At 44.1% G+C, this 25153-nt stretch overlaps 1 protein-coding gene across 1 annotated transcript in view; it reads left to right on the top strand.

Moving 5' to 3' along the window:
* The window catches only part of SIK2 (salt inducible kinase 2), a 312227-nt gene that overhangs the window by 152267 nt on the left and 134807 nt on the right, over window positions 1–25153 (top strand). The window contains exon 4 of the mRNA XM_063943258.1: window positions 15030–15191. Coding sequence (XP_063799328.1) covers window positions 15030–15191 — 162 coding nt within the window. The remainder of the gene's footprint in view (window positions 1–15029; window positions 15192–25153) is intronic.

Here is a 25153-nt window from a genome sequence, read left to right as displayed (position 1 = left end):
GACCCCTGGTTCTGTGACAATGTCATGTTTTATTATGGTCGTTCGGCCAGGCAGCTCTGAAAATACCTCCCTATTTTGGATGAGAAATTCTTTAACCTGATTGTTCTGATCAGCTGATAATGTCTCTGACACCTTCACTGCGGGAAGCAACCGGGGTGAAGACACCGAAGGGCAAGGCTCCGCTGACAGAGACAACCTATCTTTCCAGGGTTTGATTAAGTTAACATGGTAGATCTGTTCGGGTTTTCTCTTTCCCGGCTGGTATACTTTGTAATTAACCTCATTCACTTTTTCCCTAATCTCAAATGGACCCTGCCATTTAGCTAGGAATTTGCTTTCCACAGTGGGTACCAAAACAAGAACTCTATCTCCAGGAGCAAATTCCCGTATCTTGGCACTCCGGTTGTATACCCTCTGTTGAGCACTTTGGGCCTGTTCCATGTGCTCTCTGACAATAGGTACCACGGCTGCAATCCTATCCTGCATTTGTGATACATGTTCAATAACGCTTCTATAAGGAGTGGGCTGTCCTTCCCACGTCTCTTTGGCAACGTCCAACAGCCCTCTGGGGTGTCTACCATACAACAAATCAAATGGAGAAAACCCCGTAGAGGACTGAGGAACTTCTCTGACGGCCATTAACAAGTAGGGCAACAAACAATCCCAATTTTTCCCATCTTTATCAACCACCTTTTTTAACATACTTTTTAGTGTTTTATTAAACCTTTCCACCAACCCATCAGTTTGGGGATGGTAAATGGACGTCCTGAGGTGAGTGACCTTAAATAATTTGCACAATTCTTTCATGACCTTTGACATAAAGGGAGTACCTTGGTCAGTCAAAATTTCTTTTGGTATTCCCACTCTACTAAAAACCTGCACCAGCTCCCTAGCTATCGCCTTGGTTGTAATAGTGCGTAAAGGGACAGCCTCAGGATATCGAGTGGCATAGTCCATTATTACCAGGATATACTGATGGCCCCGAGCGGACTTTAACAAGGGCCCCACAAGATCCATGGCTATTCTGTCAAACGGGACCTCTATAATAGGCATGGGAACTAGTGGGCTCCTGAAATGGGGTCTAGGGGCATGATACTGGCATTCAGGACAGGAAGAACAATATTCAGACACTTCTTTATAAACCCCTGGCCAAAAGAACCTTTGTAAAACTCTTTCAGTGGTTTTTTCTGCCCCTAAATGTCCTGCTGTAACGTGACTATGAGCTAAATCTAGTACCGTTCTCCGATAAGGCTGGGGTACTACCAGCTGTTCTACCACATCCTCACCCTTTTTGACAATGTGGTACAAGAGCTCATTACAGATGGCCAGGTGGGGATACGTAACCCTGTCACCTGGTACCACAGGCTCCCCATTAACAATCTTAACATTCTCTCTAGCCTTTATCAAGGTAGGATCCTTTAACTGTTCAGATGCAAACAGATCCTTTTTTACCTCCAGGTCAGGCACGCTTTCGTTTCCAACCACTATGTCTCTATTCCCAGCAAGAGGGTCCTCACTGGACTCCCCATCTGTCACTTCCCCAGCCAAACTGGCAAAAGGCAAAGGGTCAGTAAGTTCCGAAGACACACGTACATCCATACAATCACCGGCATTATCAACTGGCTCTTCACTTCTCACATCTGTTGATAAACGTGATTCCCACAGTTTCCAAAAATGAGGAAAATCCCTCCCTATTATGGCCTTATGCACCAAGGTGGGGACCAGTCCTACTTTAACCATTGCTGACCCACAACAAGTTTCTATATTTACTTCAGCAGTGACATAATACTGGGTATCCCCATGTATGCAAGTTACCCCAATAGGTATGTGCTGGACCTTTAAGGGGTTCACTAACCCAGCTTTCACGAGGGTAACTAAACTTCCTGAATCTAGCAAGGCCTCTACCCGGTTACCCTCCAAGAACACATCACACATTTGTTTTTCCAGCTCAGGTGAAGGTACCACAGTACAGGCTAACCTAGCAAAGAAAGACATTCTGCGACATTCAAAGGCAGCATCACATTGCATGGGTTCTTGCATGACTGGGCAATTGGCAATAACATGACCTGGCATACCACATCTAAAACATTTAACCACACGATTATCAACCCGTTTGGGCAACATAGACCGTTCTAGCCCCATTGGCCTGTCTCCAGAGGCAGCGTTTACAGTCTCTCCAGCCTTGCGTTCTCTTAACCGCCCAGCAACGTTTTCCCACGGAACAGTCTTACCAGTCTTTACTGAAGGGCGCTGTCGAGGATCTATGGGTTGCTGGGTGGTCATCAGTAGTTCCTCTGCTGCCAAATACCGCTCTACCATGTCCACTAATTGGTCAGCAGTACCCGGGTTTCCATGGCTCACCCACTTGCGCAGGACCATGGGCAAAGATCTCAAGTAGCGGTCCATGACGACTCTTTCAACCATCTGGGGACCAGTTAATGTCTCTGGCTGTAGCCATTTTTTTGTTAGCTGAATAAGGTCGTGCATCTGGGAGCGCGGCGGCTTCTCCATGGCGTACACCCAACGGTGCACCCGTTGTGCTCGTACTGACAGCGTGACTCCCAGGCGGGTCAGGATCTCGGTCTTTAGTTTATCATAGTCCCGAGCCTCAGCAGGGCTTAAATCAAAGTACGCTTTTTGGGGCTCACCTGACAGAAAAGGTGCAAGCAGACTGGCCCACTGTGCTTTTGGCCAGTTCTCACGCTCTGCAGTCCTTTCAAAAGTGGTCAAGTAGGCCTCCACATCATCAGCCTCTGTCATTTTCTGCAGGAAGTGACTTGCCCGTATAGAACTAGAGCTGGTCGGAGCACTGACGGCCATATCTCCAATCCGGGCTGCAAGGCTCTGCATCACTTCTGTTAAGGCCTCTCGCTGTAGTCTCCAATTTTCCTCCATTGCCACCTGCTGCTGTCTGTTGGCCTCCTGCTGAGCCGCTGTAGCTTGCAGCAAGGCTTTGAGCAGTTCCTCCATGTCGACAGACTTTGCAGGCGGCTTTATAGCTGCTTTTACCCAGGACATATATCAAACCCTCAGGGCAAGTCTCAGTAACATCACACTGGGCTGTATCTGCATAAGCCACCGTTTTCTGCAGGCCTCACAAAGCTGCTGCTTTCACTTATGCGCAGAACGGAGTGCTCGCATTCTCCACCAAGTTGTAACACTGTAGGGGTGCAAGGCGCCTCTTCCTGGGGAATATGGCAGCACGCAGCAGCTGAGGAACAACACAAGTCCAGTTTCTGGTACAACTGGCCCCGGCCAGTTTTATTGAAACAGAAAATAAAACAAACACCAAAAGAAAATACCTTGCCTATCCGGCACTAACTAAACACAGGATATTCCTAACTGTCACTAAACAAAAACAAAGAGTTCTCCAGTAAATACTGTGCAGCTTACTTGTGTCAAAAAGCGTGTTCCTCTCACACAGACCCTGCAGCCTTCCCAGGCAGTCTGCCCATACTAATCAGGCTAGCAGCCCTATAACACTCTTACACAGCTGAAACCCTGATTAGCCCTCTGTGAGGACAAAGACCCGAACTGGGCCCAATGTCTAGAACTCTCCTTATCTCTCTCTTAGAGCCTATACCCAGCTTTTACAGCAAACTGAAAAGGTTCTGACAAAACCAAAAGCATTTTTCCTAGAAGTTAACACTTCCTAAAACATGTAAGACAAGAACCTGGGACAAACATACCTGCCTTCAAACACTATCCCAGTGTTCTTGTCACAATATATATATATATATATATATATATATATATATATATATATATATATATATATATATATGTCATCCTCGCATTTAAAAAAGATAAAATAAATCTGAGGTCTATTCTTATTTGTGCACCTGCATTGTACTGGGCATTAAATGGCCCCTTTGTTAGACACGTCTTTTAAAATATATTGCTACAGTTCACTAACTCAGACCCTTCCCTATTTTCCACGAGACACTGTCACAATGTGTCTGTAAAAAAAAAAAATTAAATTTTCAGGCTTTTATGTGTTGCATCTAGTAGCCAGCTGAGGTTCTTGTTTATCATCACTTTTTAATGCCGTTTTTGTTTGTTGTTTTGTTGTATTTAGTGTATAAACATTCCTCAATGTTAAGATTCATCATCCACTGGGCTATGCAATATTTGACAGACTTGAGTGTCACAGGGTGCATTGTAATTGGTTTAGATGCCTGCTACATGACTGCAATTTTACAATACAATTTGTATATGTTCAAATTGTGTTGCATGCCGGGCCGTAACTAGGTGTGTGCGCTGTGTGCCTTGCAAGCAGCGCACTTGTGATAGGAGCGCATCATGCCCCTTGACCCTGATTGGCCGCCCTTGTAGTGTGCAAGTGACAGACTGAGCCGGGCTCCATGCGCCCCCCCGGCTGCTCTGTTTCAAAGTGTCCCAGCAGTAGCTGCGGCTGCTATCTGACCGTGACTGTCGGCTGCAGCCATGGTCACACACGGGCAGCCACAAGCTGGAGTTACAGCGTGGACAGCGATGTAACTCCTGTAAACGACAGCGTTGTAACGTTGTAAAGTGGAGGTAATGTGTTACAGCACTGCTCGGCCATCGCTATAACAGAAGAGAGGACCTGGTTCTGGGATGAGCTCGGAGCCGGAGTTGGGGGTGGAGGGAGAGGTGGCTGCTGCTGCTGCTCCAGCGCTCTGAACAGCCTGGGTCTGCCTGTGGTACCGCTCATCATGTCATGTATGGTAACAGGTAAGTATAATTCTCTCTCTCTCTATTTCTCAAAGGGGGACTCTGCTGCCTACTGTGTAGAAAAGGGTGACTCTGCTGCCTATTATGTAAAAAAGGGGGACTCTGCTGCCATAATGTGTAAAAAGGGGAATCTGCCGCCGTAATGTATAAAAAAGGAGACTCTGCCTGCCTAATATGTAAAAAGGGGGACTCTGCCTGTCTAATGTGTAAAGAGGTAGACTCTGCTGCCGTAATATGTAAAAAGGGGGAATCTGCCTGCCTACTGTGTAAAAAGGGGGACTCTGCTACCGTAATGTGTAAAAAGGGGAGCTCTGCCTGCCGTAAAGTGTAAAAAGGGGCACTCTGCTGCCTAATGTGTAAAAAGAGTACTCTGCCTGCCTAATGTGTAAAAAGGGGGACTCTGCTGCCGTAATTTGTGAAAAGGGGGACACTGCCTGCCGTACTGTGTAAAAGGGTACTCTACCTGGCGTAATGTGTGACAGGGGCTCGACCTGATGTAATGTGTGTTCGTGACGCTACTGTGCACCGTAATTTTAATAATGGAGACTACTGTACAGCGTAATATGAATTGGTATTATTTTGTGGCCACGCCCCTTCCCTAGGAAGCTATGCCCCTATATTTTTGGTGATCCTGTTTTGTATGTGGAGGAGGGGAGCGCCGATGATGTTTCTTGCACACATCGCTAAAATGTCTAGTTACGGCACTGGTTGCATGCATCTTTCTTAAAATGTTTGGAAACCTAAATATAGAGTAATCTCTGTTTTTTTTAAACCCTTCTGCAGCAAGTTCTAAACCTTGCTCACATTGTACACTTGTTAACAAAAAACATATATGGCAATTAAAGAACTGTTCTTGCGTAATTCTTACAATTTTATTTAGCTGCTGTTTGTCCTTAGTGGAGCATTTGTTCCTTAATACAGTACAGGTACATATAGCTTATGTCTATATAACTGGGCAGACCACAAAAAAAAAAAAAAATTATATATGTGTGTATGTGTGTGTGTATATATATATATATATATATATATATATATACACATTTATTTATTTATTTATTTATATATATAAAATCTTGCTTAACATATGGCACTTTCTAACAATACTCTTTTCACCTGGAAGACAATGTTCTGTTGACTGGACTGTCCTGACATTTTACTATTCCATTTAAATTCATATCCTGTAATTGCGAAGATAATTTGCAAATATTTGTATTTTTTTATTTTTTATAGCTAAATACAAAACTAAAGCTGACCACGGAGGCTACCATTTATAACCAGCAATATCGGAAAATTGCACCTAAATCGCAACATGTACGTCTTCAAAACAAGTTCAAACAATAATCCAAATCAATCAGCTAATTATTTGACATGTTGAACACTGGCCATACAGTATTAAAAAGCCTCAGTGTAAGCCTCTGAACCTTTTGCAGAGAGCCGACACAATTCCAAGTTCTATTGGAGTTAAGGGGTAAGAGAGAGCTCGGATTATTACCTATTCAGACTCCGTTAATACAGTAGATGTGTGTTCAAATCTGACGTGTTTCTAGGATACAAGCAATTGTAATACAAGTCTATGCAGCAGAAAAGTTGATTTCTTTTTAATATTAATTGGACAATCTGTAATTACAAGAAAAAAATATTTTCAAAATCAGTTGCCTTACGGAGTCCAGGTTACATCAATAGCAAACTCGGAGGAAAGAACAGGATTTTGATCATGGAGTTTATTTATCATAATGTGTGCAAAGTAAACATGGAAATAAGAACTGGTCATATCTGTATCCCATATGGTAATGGAACAAAACTTTTAAAATTAGGAAAACCGCGCTGTTACCGGGATTTTTTGTGTCTGAGCAGCCCTGTGCAAGAAAAAATAGATACTAAAAATATGTTTAAGAACAAGGCGCTTGTAACAATGTATAAAATGTGTTGCAACAATTAATTGTTGCAATGCTGTAGTGCAATACCTGTAATAAAAAGGAGTTAGCAAATGTTTACAGCCCCTTTTGGATTTTTTGTTATTGGTCCTGCCGGATTTATGTATTGCCGGCTCTTAGCTCCGTTAAAGTCTCTGTGCAGGATGGAAGGAAATCCTCGATAAAGGGCGTGCAGCCCGAAACGCGTTGGAAGCAGTCACACGGTCCGTGCACTCTCAGCTACACAGAGCGCACAGAAGAAGACATCCTCTGTCCGTCCTCACAAGCCGGGGTCCCGAGCGTCTGCAGCCGCACGGCTCGACACACGGGAGACGCGGTTAAAACGAACAGCTGTTTGCGGAGAATTAACAGCCAGCCGCCAGGAGTGAAGATCCGCCCCACCACTACCAAGTACAAGGTGGGTAGTATAGGGACAGATAGGAATTTCCTTCCATCCTGCACAGAGACTTTAACGGAGCTAAGAGCCGGCAATACATAAATCCGGCAGGACCAATAACAAAAAATCCAAAAGGGGCTGTAAACATTTGCTAACTCCTTTTTATTACAGGTATTGCACTACAGCATTGCAACAATTAATTGTTGCAACACATTTTATACATTGTTACAAGCGCCTTGTTCTTAAACATATTTTTAATGGAACAAAACTTGCAATTGTGACAAAACTTAAAAATGCTTCTCTTTTCTATAGCGCGGTCACTTTTTGCAACCAGACCCAGGAGTTTAGAACATTTTGCAAGTATGGCAATATGCTGAAGTGTTTTATCAATGACTACTTTGAACAATTGGAAATGCCCGCTTACCCCTACTGATATGCCACCATTACGAGCACTGTTATCCTGTTCCGATGACCCACCACTAGCATCACTTAGAATTACATTGGCCCCATAGTGTCCTGAGTATGATTGGACATGTTTGTTATTCTTTTATCTTTTTTTTTATTTATAGTAGGTTTATACTTTTTACAAAGTAAATGTTCAATTTTTTTTATTTTTTTATTTTTGCAGTCTTTGTTCTATTTCTAAAACAAACATTAAAAACATCTGAAAAAAAAATCCTGGCAAACGGAAATGTCTGCTCTGTGAAAAACACGCAAGCGGAGTTGGTAACAAAGGGGCTATAACATTAAGCCTTACCCAGAAACAGCGGGGTTAATAGCGCTCTGAAATCTGCTTTGTATATGTGCTGCTGCCTGTTAGCTGGAGGAATGCAGGTGCTATACCCCTGGGTCTGAGTAATGACTCCAAAACATACTGGGACATTTAGCAGAGATTATTCCAAGGCTGACGTGGTTGCCTGTATCACTCAACCAGCTCATTAGGAACAGCTCAGAGGAGGTTTGAAGGTCAGTAGCCTCCAATAGGACTCTCTGTTTGAAAATGGTTGTAATTAGGAACTCTGTTGAAAGCAACATTTACTCTGAAATCCCCTGTTCCTCTTAGTATGCTGGAACGCTATTATTTTTTTTTCTTTCTTCCCAAAAGGCTCTCTTCATCTAGACTCCTTTTCAAAGATTCTTCAGAAATGTCTTATTTTCCTGTCTGGATTATTTACCCCCTATTCTGCGTGATAAATCCGGATACTTAATTCTAATGGAACTGTGCTATTGAAAACAAACATTAGCTTCAATCCTTGCGGTTGGTGGGCAAGCATTTTCTGTTTACAGTATTTAGTGGATACAGACGTGTCCTCATACAACAGCCCATCTCGGTACGCCAGGTCCCAGGTGACTTGGCCGCACCAAAAGTGCCTTTTTTACTCAATATATGGGTCTTATTCGCACAAATAAAACAACTGGAAATGACTAAACTACTCAGATTGCACTGAGAAATCTGATGTGCGACATTTGTGTGCAACTGAGTCTGCATGCGAAGTGTATGATGCCGCGTCTTTTTCTTATGGCAAGTTCCCTTGTGCTTCATCTACAACTTTGTACGTGTTTAAAATGAATTGCTATGTGGTTTAAGTTGCAGTGTTTTCTATTTCTGTGTCTATGATGCAGCTAAGACGCAATATTAAAAGAAAAAGACAGCACTCTGCACCTCATGGAGCAGCTCAGTCACGCCACCATAAGATGTATTGAGGCTCAGTGTCTAAGGCCACATCTGTATTTCAGGGATGTATGGTGAGGTAAATGGCTCAGGAGGCACTGGCTAGCACCAGAGCCAGATTTACACACAATATATGAGTTCAAGGGTTCAGGTGGGCATTATACACAGGTGCCGCAGGATATACACCTGTCATAGACTTTTTACTCCAGAGTTTTGACTATAAAAATGATTAGAATAATGCAAAGAAGATATTTTTTAATATACTTTATACCATGGGTCTTCAACATGTGGTACTCCAGCTGCTGTGGAACTACACATCCCAGCATGACCTTCCTCCGTTTTAGCATGCCTTAATAGCAAAACTGTGACAGGGCATGCTGGGATGTGTAGTCCCACAGCAGCTGGAGGGTCGCAAGTTGAAGACCCATGCTTTATACTGTCAAAACTCTGGTACAAACGTTCGTATGACAGGAAAGACTCTGCCTCACCCCACTGCACGTCACTGCTATATTTAATGAATGTAGCTTGGCATTTGTGTGACATAAATCAGGAATGTTGCATAGAGACTTGGGAACACAGGAATTGCTGGGAGCATAAATCTCAAACAGGGCTGAATATATTCTATGGAAATTTCAGGGTTTCTTCATGAATAATTACACATTGTTCACCTTGGGGTATCTAGTTTGCCCCAAATTGCAGCCCTCAAACTGCACTTAACACATATTTATTTTTGGGTCTGAGCAGACCTGAAAAGAAATAAGAGATAAATTGCCTGGGTCCGCAGAATCGTATAACACATAGGATCTGGAATAAGTTCCTTCCTACACCTATGTGCTAATGCCGGAAAACAGATAATTTAGCTGGTGAGAAAACGGGCTGTAATTGAATAGCCCCGGACGTTAAAGCCCGAGACTCCCCCCAATTTTCACACCCATTAAATTAACGGGGCTTTTTGGATCCCCCCAGTCCCCCAAAAGGCAGACAATGAATACTCTTTTATGTACTGCATCATATTAGAGACTATGATATTATACAGGGTGTTGCCATAGGGTGGGTTCTGTTACACTTGGGCTTACAGTGATGTATGGGCCCAGATGTATCAAGCCTTGGAGAGTGGTAAATTGCATGGTGATAAAGTACCAACCAATCAGCCCCTCCACTGTCATTTTTCAAACACAGCCTGTAACATGGCAGTTAGGAGCTGGTTGGCTGCTACTTTATAACCATGCAATTTAACACTCTCCAAGGCTTGATAAATCTGGGTGTTTTGAACAATGAGATCCCAAGATGAGAGAAAAGAAGACATATGGTGTACGCCATCTGTGAGAAGTTATATTATAGTTACCATTATGGGGTGTATTCAATAAGTGTCAGATCCATTCCAACATGCATTTGTCAAGGGCTATTCAATGGACGGCCAAATCCGACTTTCGGATTTGGCTGTACCAGGGGTCCTGTCCTGCCGCTGGTGGGTGCGCTGACAGCGGTGGCGGGGGGAGCTGGACGGCGGCGGGGGGAGCTGCTAGCGGCGGGGGGAGGTGGATGGCCGGCGGGCAGCGGAAGCAGCTGCCAGCGGAGGGGAAAGTCTGCGGCAGCAGGGATGATGTCTGTAGCGGCAGGGGCTGAGGAGCCTGGCCGGGGGGACGCCCTGCTCAATCCGACTTTTTTTTTAAAGCAGACTACTGCTGAGTTCTCAAGCCTTACTCCTTAAATTTCAGTAATTGCTTTATAACAATCAGCAAATTATCAATAAATTACAATATTTGTACTCTGCTGAAAACAAATTACTATCACAGGATCTCCAATATCATTATCTAGTCAAGGGGTCCCAAAGTGATTGATGGTTGGATGTGTATGGTACCTGTGTAAGGAGAGCAATAGACCTATTTGTGTTAATAGAAAAGCTGGGCACTTTCGCTCTTTACGAAATAACATTAACTGTATCAACTCTAGTCACACAGTAATTGCTTTCTGGGCGTTGCTTGTATAAACTGTTTTCCTTACACTTTTTAGTGGGCAGCTTCATGATGTGTTTCTGTACAAAGTTCTTGTATTGATGTCAGCAGTCTGATCAGGCAAGTCCAATCTGTTTGTTAATTAAAGCATATATAACTTGTAATTATCTGGGATTATAGCATTCAAAATAACAGGTGAAAATGTCCTAGATGAAACAATAGGTAGTATGTGGAAATGATCCAATGCAGGAACTGATTCCTTGGTGTGTTCCATCTGGTCTATGCATGTGAATCTTGCAGTAGATTGCTTGTTGTGCGTTTCATCAACACACCTGACTGCTTCATCAGAGGCATGGAAAAGTTGTTGCCTAAGAAATGACAGAACTCTGCGATTCTCCCGCATGAAGTCGGCAGACATTCCAAATGAATTGCCACAAAGTGTCAAGCACATTCTGCAATTAGATTGCATATTTTAATGAGTTTGAAGCCATCTATAAACAGTCCATTTGTATCCGACAGAGGTGGGTCTTAAATAATTAAGCAATAAAGTTACTGTAACAAAAAAATCTCCAGAGAAGTAATAAGTGAGAAGTTTTGTTTGCACAGATAGGATTCTTTAAAAAAAAATAAAAAAATTCTTGAATAGATATAGTGCTATTTAATATATTCCTATAAAGTCAGTTATCACAGGGTATTTAAGAAGTCTGATTATTAAAGACAGCAATATTATAAAGCTTTTATCATAGAAGTGCTTATGTAGTAATACAAAATTTGTCCATCTTTATAGGCTAGGTAGTAATGTCCTTTGACAATGTATTATAGAAGTAAATCCCAATAACAGCATGTAATAGGCGTATGTTATACATGCGGGAGTGATAATTAGATTATTATTATTATTATTATTATTATTATTATTATTTTGTATATATCTAGGCCTTTGCTGATGGGATGTTAAACCATACAGTACAATTTATACACCAAGATACAGTACATTACAGTAGCTACAGTACATTTCTTAATATAAATTTACATTTTCATAACTAGTTCAGAAGCTGGGTGCAATTCAGGAGTTATTAAAATAAGCATCTTGAGACTTGGCACAATATGGAAACTACTATAAAATTGTACGTTAAATGAGTGCCATTATTTAAAAAAAAAATGTTTATTTTACTGATGAAAATGCTGGCATTCAAACCTGGACTTACTATCCCGTTGTTCTGAGACTGATTCCTGTATGCCTGAAGTGCCGCACACAGCAGTAAGAGTTCCATAATATCCCTAGTGGATGTTTTTGTATCACACTGACCAGAGCCGGCCTTAGGCATAGGCAAACTAGGCAAATGCCTAGGGCATTCAGTATGCTTAGGGGCACCAGCATCTTCTGCTGATTAAAATGATATGCGGCATGCTTATATTCTGTGTGTGACTGTGGCTGTATCTGCATACGTTACAGTGTATCCCTGGAAATCACTGTAATGTAGCATTTCGTATGCAGATACAGACGCGGTCGCACACAGAATATAGGCATGCTGCATATCATTTTAATCAGCAGAAGCTGCTTGTGCATCCTAGCCACAAAGTAATGCAAATAAGATGCATTTTCATAAACAAAAGGCGCCCGAGGTTAACAGAGCTGCCAGCTGATTCATGCCAGGCATCTCCAGCAGAACTGGCGGCGGTGCTAGGGGGCACCAGCCAAAATCTTGCCTAGGGCATCATATTAGTTAGGGCCGGCTCTGACACTGACGAACTAGATAGACTTTGGGGTTTTCTTATATAAGCCAATAGAAATTATTTTCCATACAGCTTTAGACCTACTACAAAGGGGCCACAGTTTGCAGTGGAGGACTGGGGTCCGAAAGACAGACATTTCCTCTACTTTGTTTCACATGTAGAGTGCCATTGGATAATGAATGATGGGACTCTCCCCTCACTCCTCAATATAGCAGAATGACAGACGTCTGATATGCTGCAGCAATGTGATCACCTGCTACCATCACTAAGGTGTCAGCATTACTGAGACAGAATACAACAGGGCAGGAGAATAGCTAGAAGATAAGACTAAGCATCTCCCAAACACTGTGGGGTTCCTGGAAGTTGCACCCCTCCTGTTCAGCCCCTTTAATGAGACTGGTATGATATAAAAGAATAAAAAAAATCACTTCTTAAACTCTAGAACACTACATATGTCAGCAAATTGTATGTAGATTTATTCATGCATTGCTTATGTAAAGGTATGTTATCTTGCCGTGTTTTTCATACCCAATCGCTTGCATATTTTGTATATATATCTCCCCAGTATGTCTGTTGTACTAAGCATATGTATCAGGCAGATTTCCTGCCATGAAGAAACCATTGTATTCTGGGGTGGTGGGGGGAGTGGAGAGTAACCAGAATAACACTTTTACTGTGGAATGCCGCACTTCTGCTACCCTATTAACTTCTGTGAATGTGATGTAAATATATTTTCCGTCTACTTTACATTGTGATATAAAAAAAAAGTCCACAGCAGTAAATTGCCATAGGAACATAGGTAATAATACAGATGCAGATGACAATGGTTGTCATCACCACCAGCAACAGTCCTTATCTCTGCAGCGCAGTTAGTGAAACCTAGTGTTCCCTACCTCTGCTTGGCGGTGCTTTATGCTATGATTAATGCTACATTAGGGCTAATCTAATCTTTTTGTACTGTTGTGTTTCACCATCCCAAAACATTCTGTATGGAAAGGGTAAGGTGAGGATAACCATATTAGGAGACTTCATGAGGCTCATCTGCACCAAATAATACAGGGAATTGGTATGAAATATACATGATCAGCTCGGCTGTTTAGTTTTCCCTTTATTACAGATGTGTCCTCCATAAACCTAGCCTCAATATACCATGTGGCACAAGACGCCTGGCGTGAGTGAGCCACGCCGAACAATATAGATCCTTTTCGCTTGAATATACGTCTTAGTCGCAATTGGGCGATTCTCCGTGTTTGCACAGGACAGCTGCACAAATTCAAATGACATACTTCTCCAAAATACCAAGATTTTAGTGGATATTAAGTTCTAGGGTAAGGCATTGCCACTAAGCAATTAAGTTTTCCTATAAGAACAATTTCTTAACATACCAGTTTAAAAGGGAAAAAAAATTATGTGTGTGATGCACGGGACTTTATGTTCACTTTCTGGAGAATCACTCAATTGGATGCGATACTGCACTGATTAATTTGATATGTGACACTTGTATATTTATGTGTGACTGTGTCTGAATCTGTATACGAAGCACAAAGGAACTTTGGGGGGGAAAAAGCCATGGCCGCTGCATCGTAGCACGTTGTATACAGATTCAGACTCCTCCGCACACAGATATACAAGAGTCAAATATCAAACGAAAGAGTGTAGTCTCATAGAGCAGTATTGTCGCATCACATTGCGATAAAGGGGTCTATTTACTAAACCCTGGATGAACATAAAGTGGACTGAGATAAAGTGCCAACCAGTCAGCTCCTAACTGCCAGCTTTCAAACACAGCCTGTAGCATGGTAGATAGGAGGTGACTGGCTGGTACTTTATGTCCATCCACTTTATCTCCATCCAGGGCTTAGTAAATAGACCCCTTGGATGTCAGCCGATAGCTTTATACTTGTATGCAGTTTGAGACACCTTCTTCAGTCCGGTGCATCTTGAAGCTGCCAGGGAATAAATATGTGTTGTTATAAGGCCACGGTCATCAATCCCTGCTAAAGCTGGATATACAATACACGTTATTTTGGACAATGATGCGATATATAACATATGAACCCTCCAAATTAACCCATATCATTGTTTGATTAATTGGGAGATAGCATCAACCCTTTGGATGTGTTGCACGGCTGCTGATGGAACGATTCCACGGCTGACGCAGTGTTACAGGCAGCCTGTAATGATACACTGCGGTGCCGTACAGGGATCTTGCAGTGTACGGCGGTGTGATGTATCCTTTCATTTAGTTTTTGGGTCGCACCGTCGTCCGGTGTGTACCCAGCTTAAGACTTGTAGGAAGTAACCTTTAAAGTATAACAGCATGCATGTATTTGTGTTAAAATAAGCATTAGAAAAATGTGCAAATGCAACAAGAAAATAAAGCCTGTCTTTAACACTTTCCTTTTAAAGTTCGATTCATGCGCCCGTCATAATCTGATTTCCAGATAATCATTGTATTACTTGCGAAGGTCATCATGGCTCCCAGATTGAATCGGGGGCTTGGGCTCTCCCCAAATGCAATCACATTGTTTACCGAAGACTCAGCAGTTGTTTCATGTCCTATTAATGTTGTGTATGAATCATCTTGGTAATACTTATTCAGCTGTCCACTATCTAAGACATGTCCCCTCTTTCCTTCGCAGATTACTTGGCTAAGCATGGGCGCCTGAACGAGTCAGAAGCTAGGAGGAAGTTTTGGCAGATCCTTTCCGCGGTGGAATACTGTCACAGTCACAATATCGTGCACCGAGATTTGAAGGCAGAAAATCTGCTGCTAGATAACCACATGAACATAAAGATAGCAGGTAATTTATTCCCCGCACGTTCAGTGTAAAGGGTAGATGACTAAGCATGGGAATAATAATTTCTATAAGACATATATATCAAATGTAATAATACTTGCTGTTGCCGACTGTGTTTGATCACACACAAAGTACACAGTTTTTTCTTGCGTACCTTAATTCCGATGACCTTAGTACACTCGAGGTTGCCTGTAATGGGCGAATCCTAAATGTTACTCAGAAAGGAGCGCCACTTTCTCTGTAAGTTAGGGCATGAACTAAGGTGGCTTTTCCTTCAATGTGCAAGACTCCTAAATGGAACAGAAAGTATTAAGATACGAAATAGCCTCCCGAATTAGCCATTGGTAAGTTTAATGCCGAATTAGCCATTGGTAATTTTAATGAGCAAGACAAGATGAGCTGCTGTGAAACATCAGGATTCTTATTACTATTGTTGATGTATAGGGTGTCACAGTGCTACAAAGTGGGGAAAGCAAGGCATTTATAAAGTAAGGACATACTGTATAACCTAATATATAATATAATAAATGCAGACGTGAAAGCAAAGGGTAGGAAGTGGCCTGCTCATAAGAGAGCTTACACTCTTTTTGGAAGAAGACTCTGCTGAAAACGAGAACGAGTGTGGTTCAGAGCGGAGATTGCAAAGGTGTGAGGAGTAAGGTAGTCTCAAATAAAGAGATGGGTCTTCAGACGGTCTCAAATAATTTGAAGACAGGGAGCGTCTGATTGGGAAAGGTAAGAAGGTCTTTTGGTTGGTACTGGCACAGAAAACGTTTTGCAGGTGGGAGTGAGAGGTAAAGGCAAGGCGTTAGTAGGTAGGATGTAGTAGGATGAGATGGGAGATACACTGAGGGGTGGTAGTGTTGCAGGTTTTACAGGTGAGGATGAGTCATTTTAATTAGGTTTAGAAGGACCCAGAGAGTCCGTTTAGGGATCTGCAGTGTTGTGGTTGCTTGTGGTGAGAAAGAAAGATCAGTCTTGCAGTTTAAGATGGATTGCAGCATAGATAGATTTTGCTGTCATTAGCATATAGATGGTATTGAGACTGAATTAACAGAGTAGTTCTCCAAGAGAATAGGTGAGGTGTACTCTTATTTATTATCAGTACTTTATTTAGTGCACACACATTCAGTAGTGTTTTACAGAGGCTATTTGCCCATTCAGATCAGTCAGTGCCACAGTGGAGGTTACAGTCTATACTCCCTATGTACTGTATACACTTACACACACGAAGAACATACAAACTCCACACAATTAGGCCCTCTGTGAGAATCAAGACCTCAGGGTTGTCAGGCAGTAATGCTCACCATTACACCAACTGTGCTGCCTGGTCTTTAATCTCTGTGCCAATTCTGAAAAGCCTCTAAAAACTAAAACTGGGGGGTTCAGTATTCCTTTAAGTATGCCTCAGAAATGACTCTGTATATTTCGGTGAAAACTCTGTACCGTTACCAGTACCCATTAAACTCATGCTGCCCTGGAGTGATCCTTGTAGATTCCTCATACTGTGCGCTTGTACTAATAGTCTGTCCATGTCATTACATGAAATCTTTTGATGGTGTGCCAGAACTAAAGTGACTTTCTAACGTGTAATTATTACATCGCTGGAGAAGCATGCAGCCTCTGACTCCAGTGCTGTTTCTCACATGTGGGTGTAAATTGAGAAAATGCCTTTGTTATGAATAAAGAAGAGGGCGCCTCATTCCCTGTGAGGGTTATGCTGAGGCAGAATTTACTTTGTTAGGATAAACCGCTAAATCTAAAAAGCAAATGGCTGTATGGAAGACAAACCCAAAAACTTTCAGTAACATAATATACACTGTCCAAACTTGAGAGTCTCACATTTGATGTGTAGCTCTAGTCAAGTTATTGTCTCTGCTATCAGATATATCAGAAAGTGGCTAACATCATCCGGTTGCAGTGTCTTTCATTGAATACTGGGCCCGATTCTGATTTGTAAGGGCAAAATAGAGCAAGTAACGGAGTACATGGACAAACCGTGGGCCTAATTCAGACCTGATCGCAGCAGCAAATTTGTTCGCTAATGGGCAAAACCATGTGCACTGCAGGTGTGGCCGATATAATATGTGCAGAGAGAGTTAGATTTGTGTGAGTTATTTTGTTTCTGTGCAGGGTAAATACTGGCTGCTTTATTTTTACACTGCAATTTAGGTTCCAGTTTGAACACACCCCACCCAAATCTAAATCTCTCTGCACATTTTCTATCTGTCCCCCCCCTGCAGTGCACATGGTTTTGCCCATTAGCTAACAGATTTGCTGCTGCGATCAGGTCTGAATTAGGCCCCATGTTGCAATGCAAGGGGAGCAAATGCAATTTTTTTTTTGCATGCAGGGTAAATACTGGCTGCTTTTGCATGTAGCCCATAAATGCTGGACAGCTTTATTTTTAAACTGCTATTTAATTTGATCTAGGACACACCCCTCTCATATCTAAATCTCTCTGCACATTTTACATCTACCCCACCTGCAGTGCAGCATGGTTTTGCCAAGGTTCAAAGTTACTGTACTTGCTCTTTTTTGCTTTAACCCCACTTCAGAATGATCGATAGAAGGTCTTCTATATATAGGGAAATAATATTATAATCACAATGTTATTTCAAATTTGTTCCATTCTGATGAACATCTGAAATGGAATATGTCCATACACTCAGCAAATTTACCATCCAATTAAGTCGTATCATGTTGACCAAGACAGCTGGTAAAATAATTTGGAAGATAACCACATCTAACCATGTACGTGGTCATCGTCCAAAGGTGCGTGAGATACCATCTATGATCTATCACTCGATCATATCGCTCAGATTTGGCCAGGGTGGGGGAAACGAGCTTAGCCTCACCCCGGCTGTGCTACTAAGCCCTGCCCCGTTTTGATTGGCTTGCTGGTTTTTCATGCCCCTGTCTGGTTCTCCAACTCTTCCCACTTGGCCCGCCACCTACCCAACGATGGACAAAACTATTGATTTCCTGCCAATGATTTTATGCCATCAAAGGCCCCATCGATGGTAACCTCTTTGGTGGCCCTCCCAGTCCAAAAGTGCTCATCTGTCATTACTGGAAACCAACTGCATTTTATTTTTATTGATCTCTTTAAACGCCATTATTCTTTACTTGCGATGGAGTTTTTTCTCTGACGTCCTAAGTGGATGCTGGGGACTCCGTAAGGACCATGGGGAACAGCGGCTCCGCAGGAGACAGGGCACAAAAGTAAAAGCTTTAGGATCAGGTGGTGTGCACTGGCTCCTCCCCCTATGACCCTCCTCCAAGCCTCAGTTAGGTTTTTGTGCCCGGCCGAGAAGGGTGCAATCTAGGTGGCTCTCCTAAAGAGCTGCTTAGAGTAAAAGTTTTGTTAGGTTTTTTATTTTCAGTGAGTCCTGCTGGCAACAGGCTCACTGCATCGAGGGACTTAGGGGAGAAGAAGTGAACTCACCTGCGTGCAGGATGGATTGGCTTCTTAGGCTACTGGACACTAGCTCCAGAGGGACGATCACAGGTACAGCCTGGATGGGTCACCGGAGCCGCGCCGCCGACCCCCTTGCAGATGCCGAAGAGAGAAGAGGTCCAGAAACCGGCGGCTGAAGACTTCTCAGTCTTCATGAGGTAGCGCACAGCACTGCAGCTGTGCGCCATTGCTCTCCGCACACTTCACACTAACGGTCACTGAGGGTGCAGGGCGCTGGGGGGGGCGCCCTGGGCAGCAATGAAAGTACCTATTCTGGCTAAAAATACATCACATATAGCCTCTGGGGCTATATGGATGTATTTAACCCCTGCCAGGTTGTCAGAAAAACGGGAGAAGAAGCCCGCCGAAAAGGGGGCGGGGCCTATTCTCCTCAGCACACAGCGCCATTTTCCTACACAGCTCCGCTGCTAGGAAGGCTCCCAGGCTCTCCCCTGCACTGCACTACAGAAACAGGGTTAAAACAGAGAGGGGGGGCATTTTATGTGGCGATATTATTATATATTAAGATGCTATAAGGGAAAACACTTATATAAGGTTGTCCCTGTAAAATTATAGCGTTTTGGTGTGTGCTGGCAAACTCTCCCTCTGTCTCCCCAAAGGGCTAGTGGTGTCCTGTCCTCTATCAGAGCATTCCCTGTGTGTGTGCTGTGTGTCGGTACGTGTGTGTCGACATGTATGAGGACGATGTTGGTGAGGAGGCGGAGCAATTGCCTGTAATGGTGATGTCACTCTCTAGGGAGTCGACACCGGAATGGATGGCTTATTTAGGGAATTACGTGATAATGTCAACACGCTGCAAGGTCGGTTGACTACATGAGACGGCCGGCAAACCAATTAGTACCTGTCCAGGCGTCTCAAACACCGTCACACGGACACTGACTCCAGTGTCGACGGTGAAGAAACAAACGTATTTTCCATTAGGGCCACACGTTACATGTTAAGGGCAATGAAGGAGGTGTTACATATTTCTGATACTACAAGTACCACAAAAAAGGGTATTATGTGGGGTGTGAAAAAACTACCTGTAGTTTTTCCTGAATCAGATAAATTAAATGAAGTGTGTGATGATGCGTGGGTTTCCCCCGATAGAAAATTATTGGCGTTATACCCTTTCCCGCCAGAAGTTAGGGCGCGTTGGGAAACACCCCCTAGGGTGGATAAGGCGCTCACACGCTTATCAAAACAAGTGGCGTTACCGTCTCCAGATACGGCCGCCCTCAAGGAGCCAGATGATAGGAGGCTGGAAAATATCCAAAAAAGTATATACACACATACTGGTGTTATACTGCGACCAGCGATCGCCTCAGCCTGGATGTGCAGCGCTGGGGTGGCTTGGTCGGATTCCCTGACTGAAAATATTGATACCCTTGATAGGGACAGTATTTTATTAACTATAGAGCATTTAAAGGATGCATTTCTATATATGCGAGATGCACAGAGGGATATTTGCACTCTGGCATCAAGAGTAAGTGCGATGTCCATGTCTGCCAGAAGATGTTTATGGACACGACAGTGGTCAGGTGATGCAGATTCCAAACGGCACATGGAAGTATTGCCGTATAAAGGGGAGGAGTTATTTGGGGTCGGTACATCGGACCTGGTGGCCACGGCAACAGCTGGAAAATCCACCTTTTTTACCCCAAGTCACATCTCAGCAGAAAAAGACACCGTCTTTTCAGCCTCAGTCCTTTCGTCCCCATAAGGGCAAGCGGGCAAAAGGCCAGTCATATCTGCCCAGGGGTAGAGGAAAGGGAAGAAGACTGCAGCAGGCAGCCCCTTCCCAGGAACAGAAGCCCTCCACCGCTTCTGCCAAGTCCTCAGCATGACGCTGGGGCCGTACAAGCGGACTCAGGTGCGGTGGGGGGTCGTCTCAAGAGTTTCAGCATGCAGTGGGCTCACTCGCAAGTGGACCCCTGGATCCTACAAGTAGTATCCCAGGGGTACAGATTGGAAATTCGAGACGTCTTCCCCTCGCAGGTTCCTGAAGTCTGCTTTACCAACGTCTCCCTCCGACAGGGAGGCAGTATTGGAAACAATTCACAAGCTGTATTCCCAGCAGGTGATAATCAAAGTACCCCTCCTACAACAAGGAAAGGGGTATTATTCCACACTATTTGTGGTACTGAAGCCAGACGGCTCGGTGAGACCTATTCTAAATCTGAAATCTTTGAACACTTACATACAAAGGTTCAAATCAAGATGGAGTCACTCAGAGCAGTGATAGCGAACCAGGAAGAAGGGGACTATATGGTGTCCCTGGACATCAAGGATGCTTACCTCCATGTCCCAATTTGCCCTTCTCACCAAGGGTACCTCAGGTTCGTGGTACAGAACTGTCACTATCAGTTTCAGACGCTGCCGTTTGGATTGTCCACGGCACCCCGGGTCTTTACCAAGGTAATGGCCGAAATGATGATTCTTCTTCAAAGAAAAGGCGTCTTAATTATCCCTTACTTGGACGATCTCCTGATCAGGGCAAGGTCCAGAGAACAGTTGGAGGTTGGAGTAGCACTATCTCAAGTAGTTCTACGACAGCACGGGTGGATTCTAAATATTCCAAAATCGCAGCTGATTCCGACGACACGTCTGCTGTTCCTAGGGATGATTCTGGACACAGTCCAGAAAAAGGTGTTTCTCCCGGAGGAGAAAGCCAGGGAGTTATCCGAGCTAGTCAGAAACCTCCTAAAACCAGGCCAAGTGTCAGTGCATCAATGCACAAGAGTCCTGGGAAAAATGGTGGCTTCTTACGAAGCGATTCCATTCGGCAGATTACACGCAAGAATTTTTCAGTGGGATCTGCTGGACGAATGGTCCGGATCGCATCTTCAGATGCATCAGCGGATAATCCTGTCTCCAAGGACAAGGGTGTCTCTTCTGTGGTGGCTGCAGAGTGCTCATCTACTAGAGGGCAGCAGATTCGGCATTCAGGACTGGGTCCTGGTGACCACGGATGCCAGCCTGAGAGGCTGGGGAGCAGTCACACAGGGAAGAAATTTCCAAGGAGTGTGGTCAAGTCTGGAGACTTCTCTCCACATAAATATACTGGAGCTAAGGGCAATTTACAATGCTCTGAGCCTAGGAAGACCTCTGCTTCAAAGTCAACCGGTGCTGATCCAGTCGGACAACATCACGGCAGTCGCCCACGTAAACAGACAGGGCGGCACAAGAAGCAGGAGGGAAATGGCAGCAAGGATTCTTCGCGGGGCGAAAAATCATGTGATAACACTGTCAGCGGTGTTCATTCCGGGAGTGGACAACTGGGAAGCAGACTTCCTCAGCAGGCACGACCTCCACCCGGGAGAGTGGGGACTTCATCTGGAAGTCTTCCACATGATTGTGAACCGTTGGGAAAGACCAAAGGTGGACATGATGGCGTCCCGTCTGAACAAAAAACTGGACAGGTATTGCGCCAGGTCAAGAGACCCTCAGGCAATAGCTGGGACGCTCTGGTAACACCGTGGGTGTACCAGTCGGTGTATGTGTTCCCTCCTCTGCCTCTCATACCCAAGGTACTGAGAATTATAAGACGGAGAGGAGTAAGAACTATACTCGTGGCTCCGGATTGGCCAAGAAGGACTTGGTACCCGGAACTTCAAGAGATACTAAGAAGGGACTTGCTTCAGCAAGGATCATGTCTGTTCCAAGACTTACCGCGGCTGCGTTTGACGGCATGGCGGTTGAACGCCGGATCCTAAGGGAAAAAGGCATTCCGGAAGAGGTCATCTCTACCCTGGTCAGAGCCAGGAAGGAGGTGACCGCACAACATTATCACCGCATTTGGCGAAAATATGTTGCATGGTGTGAGGCCAAGAAGGCCCCCACGGAGGAATTTCAACTCGGTCGATTCCTGCATTTCCTACAAACAGGAGTGTCTATGGGCCTCAAATTGGGGTCCATTAAGGTTCAAATTTCGGCCCTGTCGATTTTCTTCCAGAAAGAATTGGCTTCAGTTCCTGAAGTCCAGAAGTTTGTCAAGGGAGTACTGCATATACAACCCCCTTTTGTGTCTCCAGTGGCACTGTGGGATCTCAACGTAGTTCTGGGATTCCTCAAATCACATTGGTTTAAACCGCTCAAATCTGTGTATTTGAAATATCTCACATGGAAAGTGACCATGCTGTTGGCCCTGGCCTCGGCCAGGCGAGTGTCAGAATTGGCAGCTTTGTCTCACAAAAGCCCATATCTGATTGTCCATTCGGACAGGGCAGAGCTGCGGACTCGTCCCCAGTTTCTCCCTAAGGTGGTGTCAGCGTTTCAACTGAACCAGCTTATTGTGGTACCTGCGGCTATTAGGGACTTGGAGGACTCCAAGTTGCTAGATGTTGTCAGGGCCCTGAAAATATAGGACCAGGACGGCTGGAGTCAGGAAAACTGACTTGCTGTTATCCTGTATGCACCCAACAAACTGGGTGCTCTTGCTTCTAAGCAGACGATTGCTAGTTGGATGTGTAGTACAATTCAGCTTGCACATTCTGTGGCAGGCCTGCCACAGCCAAAATATGTAAATGCCCATTCCACAAGAAAGGTGGGCTCATCTTGGGCGGCTGCCCGAGGGGTCTCGGCTTTACAACTTTGCCGAGCCGCTACTTGGTCAGGGGCAAACACGTTTGCAAAATTCTACAAATTTGATACCCTGGCTGAGGAGGACCTGGAGTTCTCTCATTCGGTGCTGCAGAGTCATCCGCACTCTCCCGCCCGTTTGGGAGCTTTGGTATAATCCCCATGGTCCTTACGGAGTCCCCAGCATCCACTTAGGACGTCAGAGAAAATAAGAATTTACTTACCGATAATTCTATTTCTCGTAGTCCGTAGTGGATGCTGGGCGCCCATCCCAAGTGCGGATTGTCTGCAATACTTGTACATAGTTATTGTTACAAAAATCGGGTTATTATTGTTGTGAGCCATCTTTTCAGAGGCTCCGCTGTTATCATGCTGTTAACTGGGTTCAGATCACAGGTTGTACAGTGTGATTGGTGTGGCTGGTATGAGTCTTACCCGGGATTCAAAATCCTTCCTTATTGTGTACGCTCGTCCGGGCACAGTATCCTAGCTGAGGCTTGGAGGAGGGTCATAGGGGGAGGAGCCAGTGCACACCACCTGATCCTAAAGCTTTTACTTTTGTGCCCTGTCTCCTGCGGAGCCGCTGTTCCCCATGGTCCTTACGGAGTCCCCAGCATCCACTACGGACTACGAGAAATAGAATTATCGGTAAGTAAATTCTTATTTTTTATGACATAGAAATTTTTGTAAAGTGGTGGGTTTCTGCTTTGAATGGAAAAAAATACAGCGATCTGTCATGACAAATTGGTTGTACACTTTTAAATGGACACTGCCTGGTGTCATGTAAAATGCAGTAATTGGCAATAAGAAGGGTAGCATTGCACATGAAATGCTTTGGCATATCGCACGTTGCGGTGAACAGGATGCCGTTTCCCTGTACCTGTTACAAGTCCTTACTAAAACCTAAGATGTTTCAAATAAATTCACAGAATGGTTTTTAGTCTACAAAAATTGCATGCCTTATTACTCCTTAATTGAGCATTCAATGTGCAATTCTTTAATCATGCTTTAATGCTAGTCAACAACGAAATAATGTAAGCGCCCGAACCAGTACATATATATGCTTTCTGACAAGCACCTGCATCATTGTGCTAAGTTCAGTGCTGCCTGCAGTATTCAGAGATTTTAATGCTCGTCAAAACACAATGTAGTTATCTGGAATTTTCTATAAGTACATAGTTCTATGCAGCTTTGAGAACACGCTTTTAATACTCTGTTGAAAGTGAGGAAAAATGACAAGTTGTTGTCTACGTGTGTAATAGATGTTGTTTCTCACCACCCCTTTCTTGAAGTCCTTAATATCTATGGGCTGCTGCCAACACTTCCCTTGATCGCATCAAGGGCCTAGTTCAGATTTATATACAGTCCCGATGGTGTGGGGTCCGCGCAGGCGCCGAACAGGTCTTGTGATAACATACGCAGCCCGTCAGCCATAGCGTGATTGACATGCTGCACCATTTGGGGGGCTGAGCAGGGGCATCCCCATTTTTAAGGCATGACGGGTCCAGGGTCTATGTCCTTGGATACAGACTTACTGACTGGATCCGACAGCCAGCCTGTGTAAGCTTCAGCATACGCAGGCTGGCTGGTACCCAAAAACATTGCAATGGTCGCGATAGTGATCCAAGGCTGCATCCTCAGACACAGCACTCGGATCTCGCAGGTGCATGTAGGAGGCCTCTATCTCCTACAGGCGCCTCCTGCTGCATATGAATGTTTTCTACACAGAATTGTGGCTGTGCAATTCCTCACAAACATAAATTAGGCCCCAAGTCAGGAAAACTCTCCTGTTGCATTCTGGGTAGACTGTTGGTGTATATTATTAGGGTGTGGTATGGAAGGTAGATAGTAACTAGGTCGACCACTATTGGTCGACAGTAACTAGGTCGACATGGTCTAGGTCAAAAGGTTAACATGAGTTTTC

Source organism: Pseudophryne corroboree, chromosome 10 (genome assembly GCF_028390025.1).
Source record: "Pseudophryne corroboree isolate aPseCor3 chromosome 10, aPseCor3.hap2, whole genome shotgun sequence".
NCBI lineage: Eukaryota > Metazoa > Chordata > Amphibia > Anura > Myobatrachidae > Pseudophryne > Pseudophryne corroboree.
This window is presented reverse-complemented; position numbering and strand designations above follow the sequence as displayed.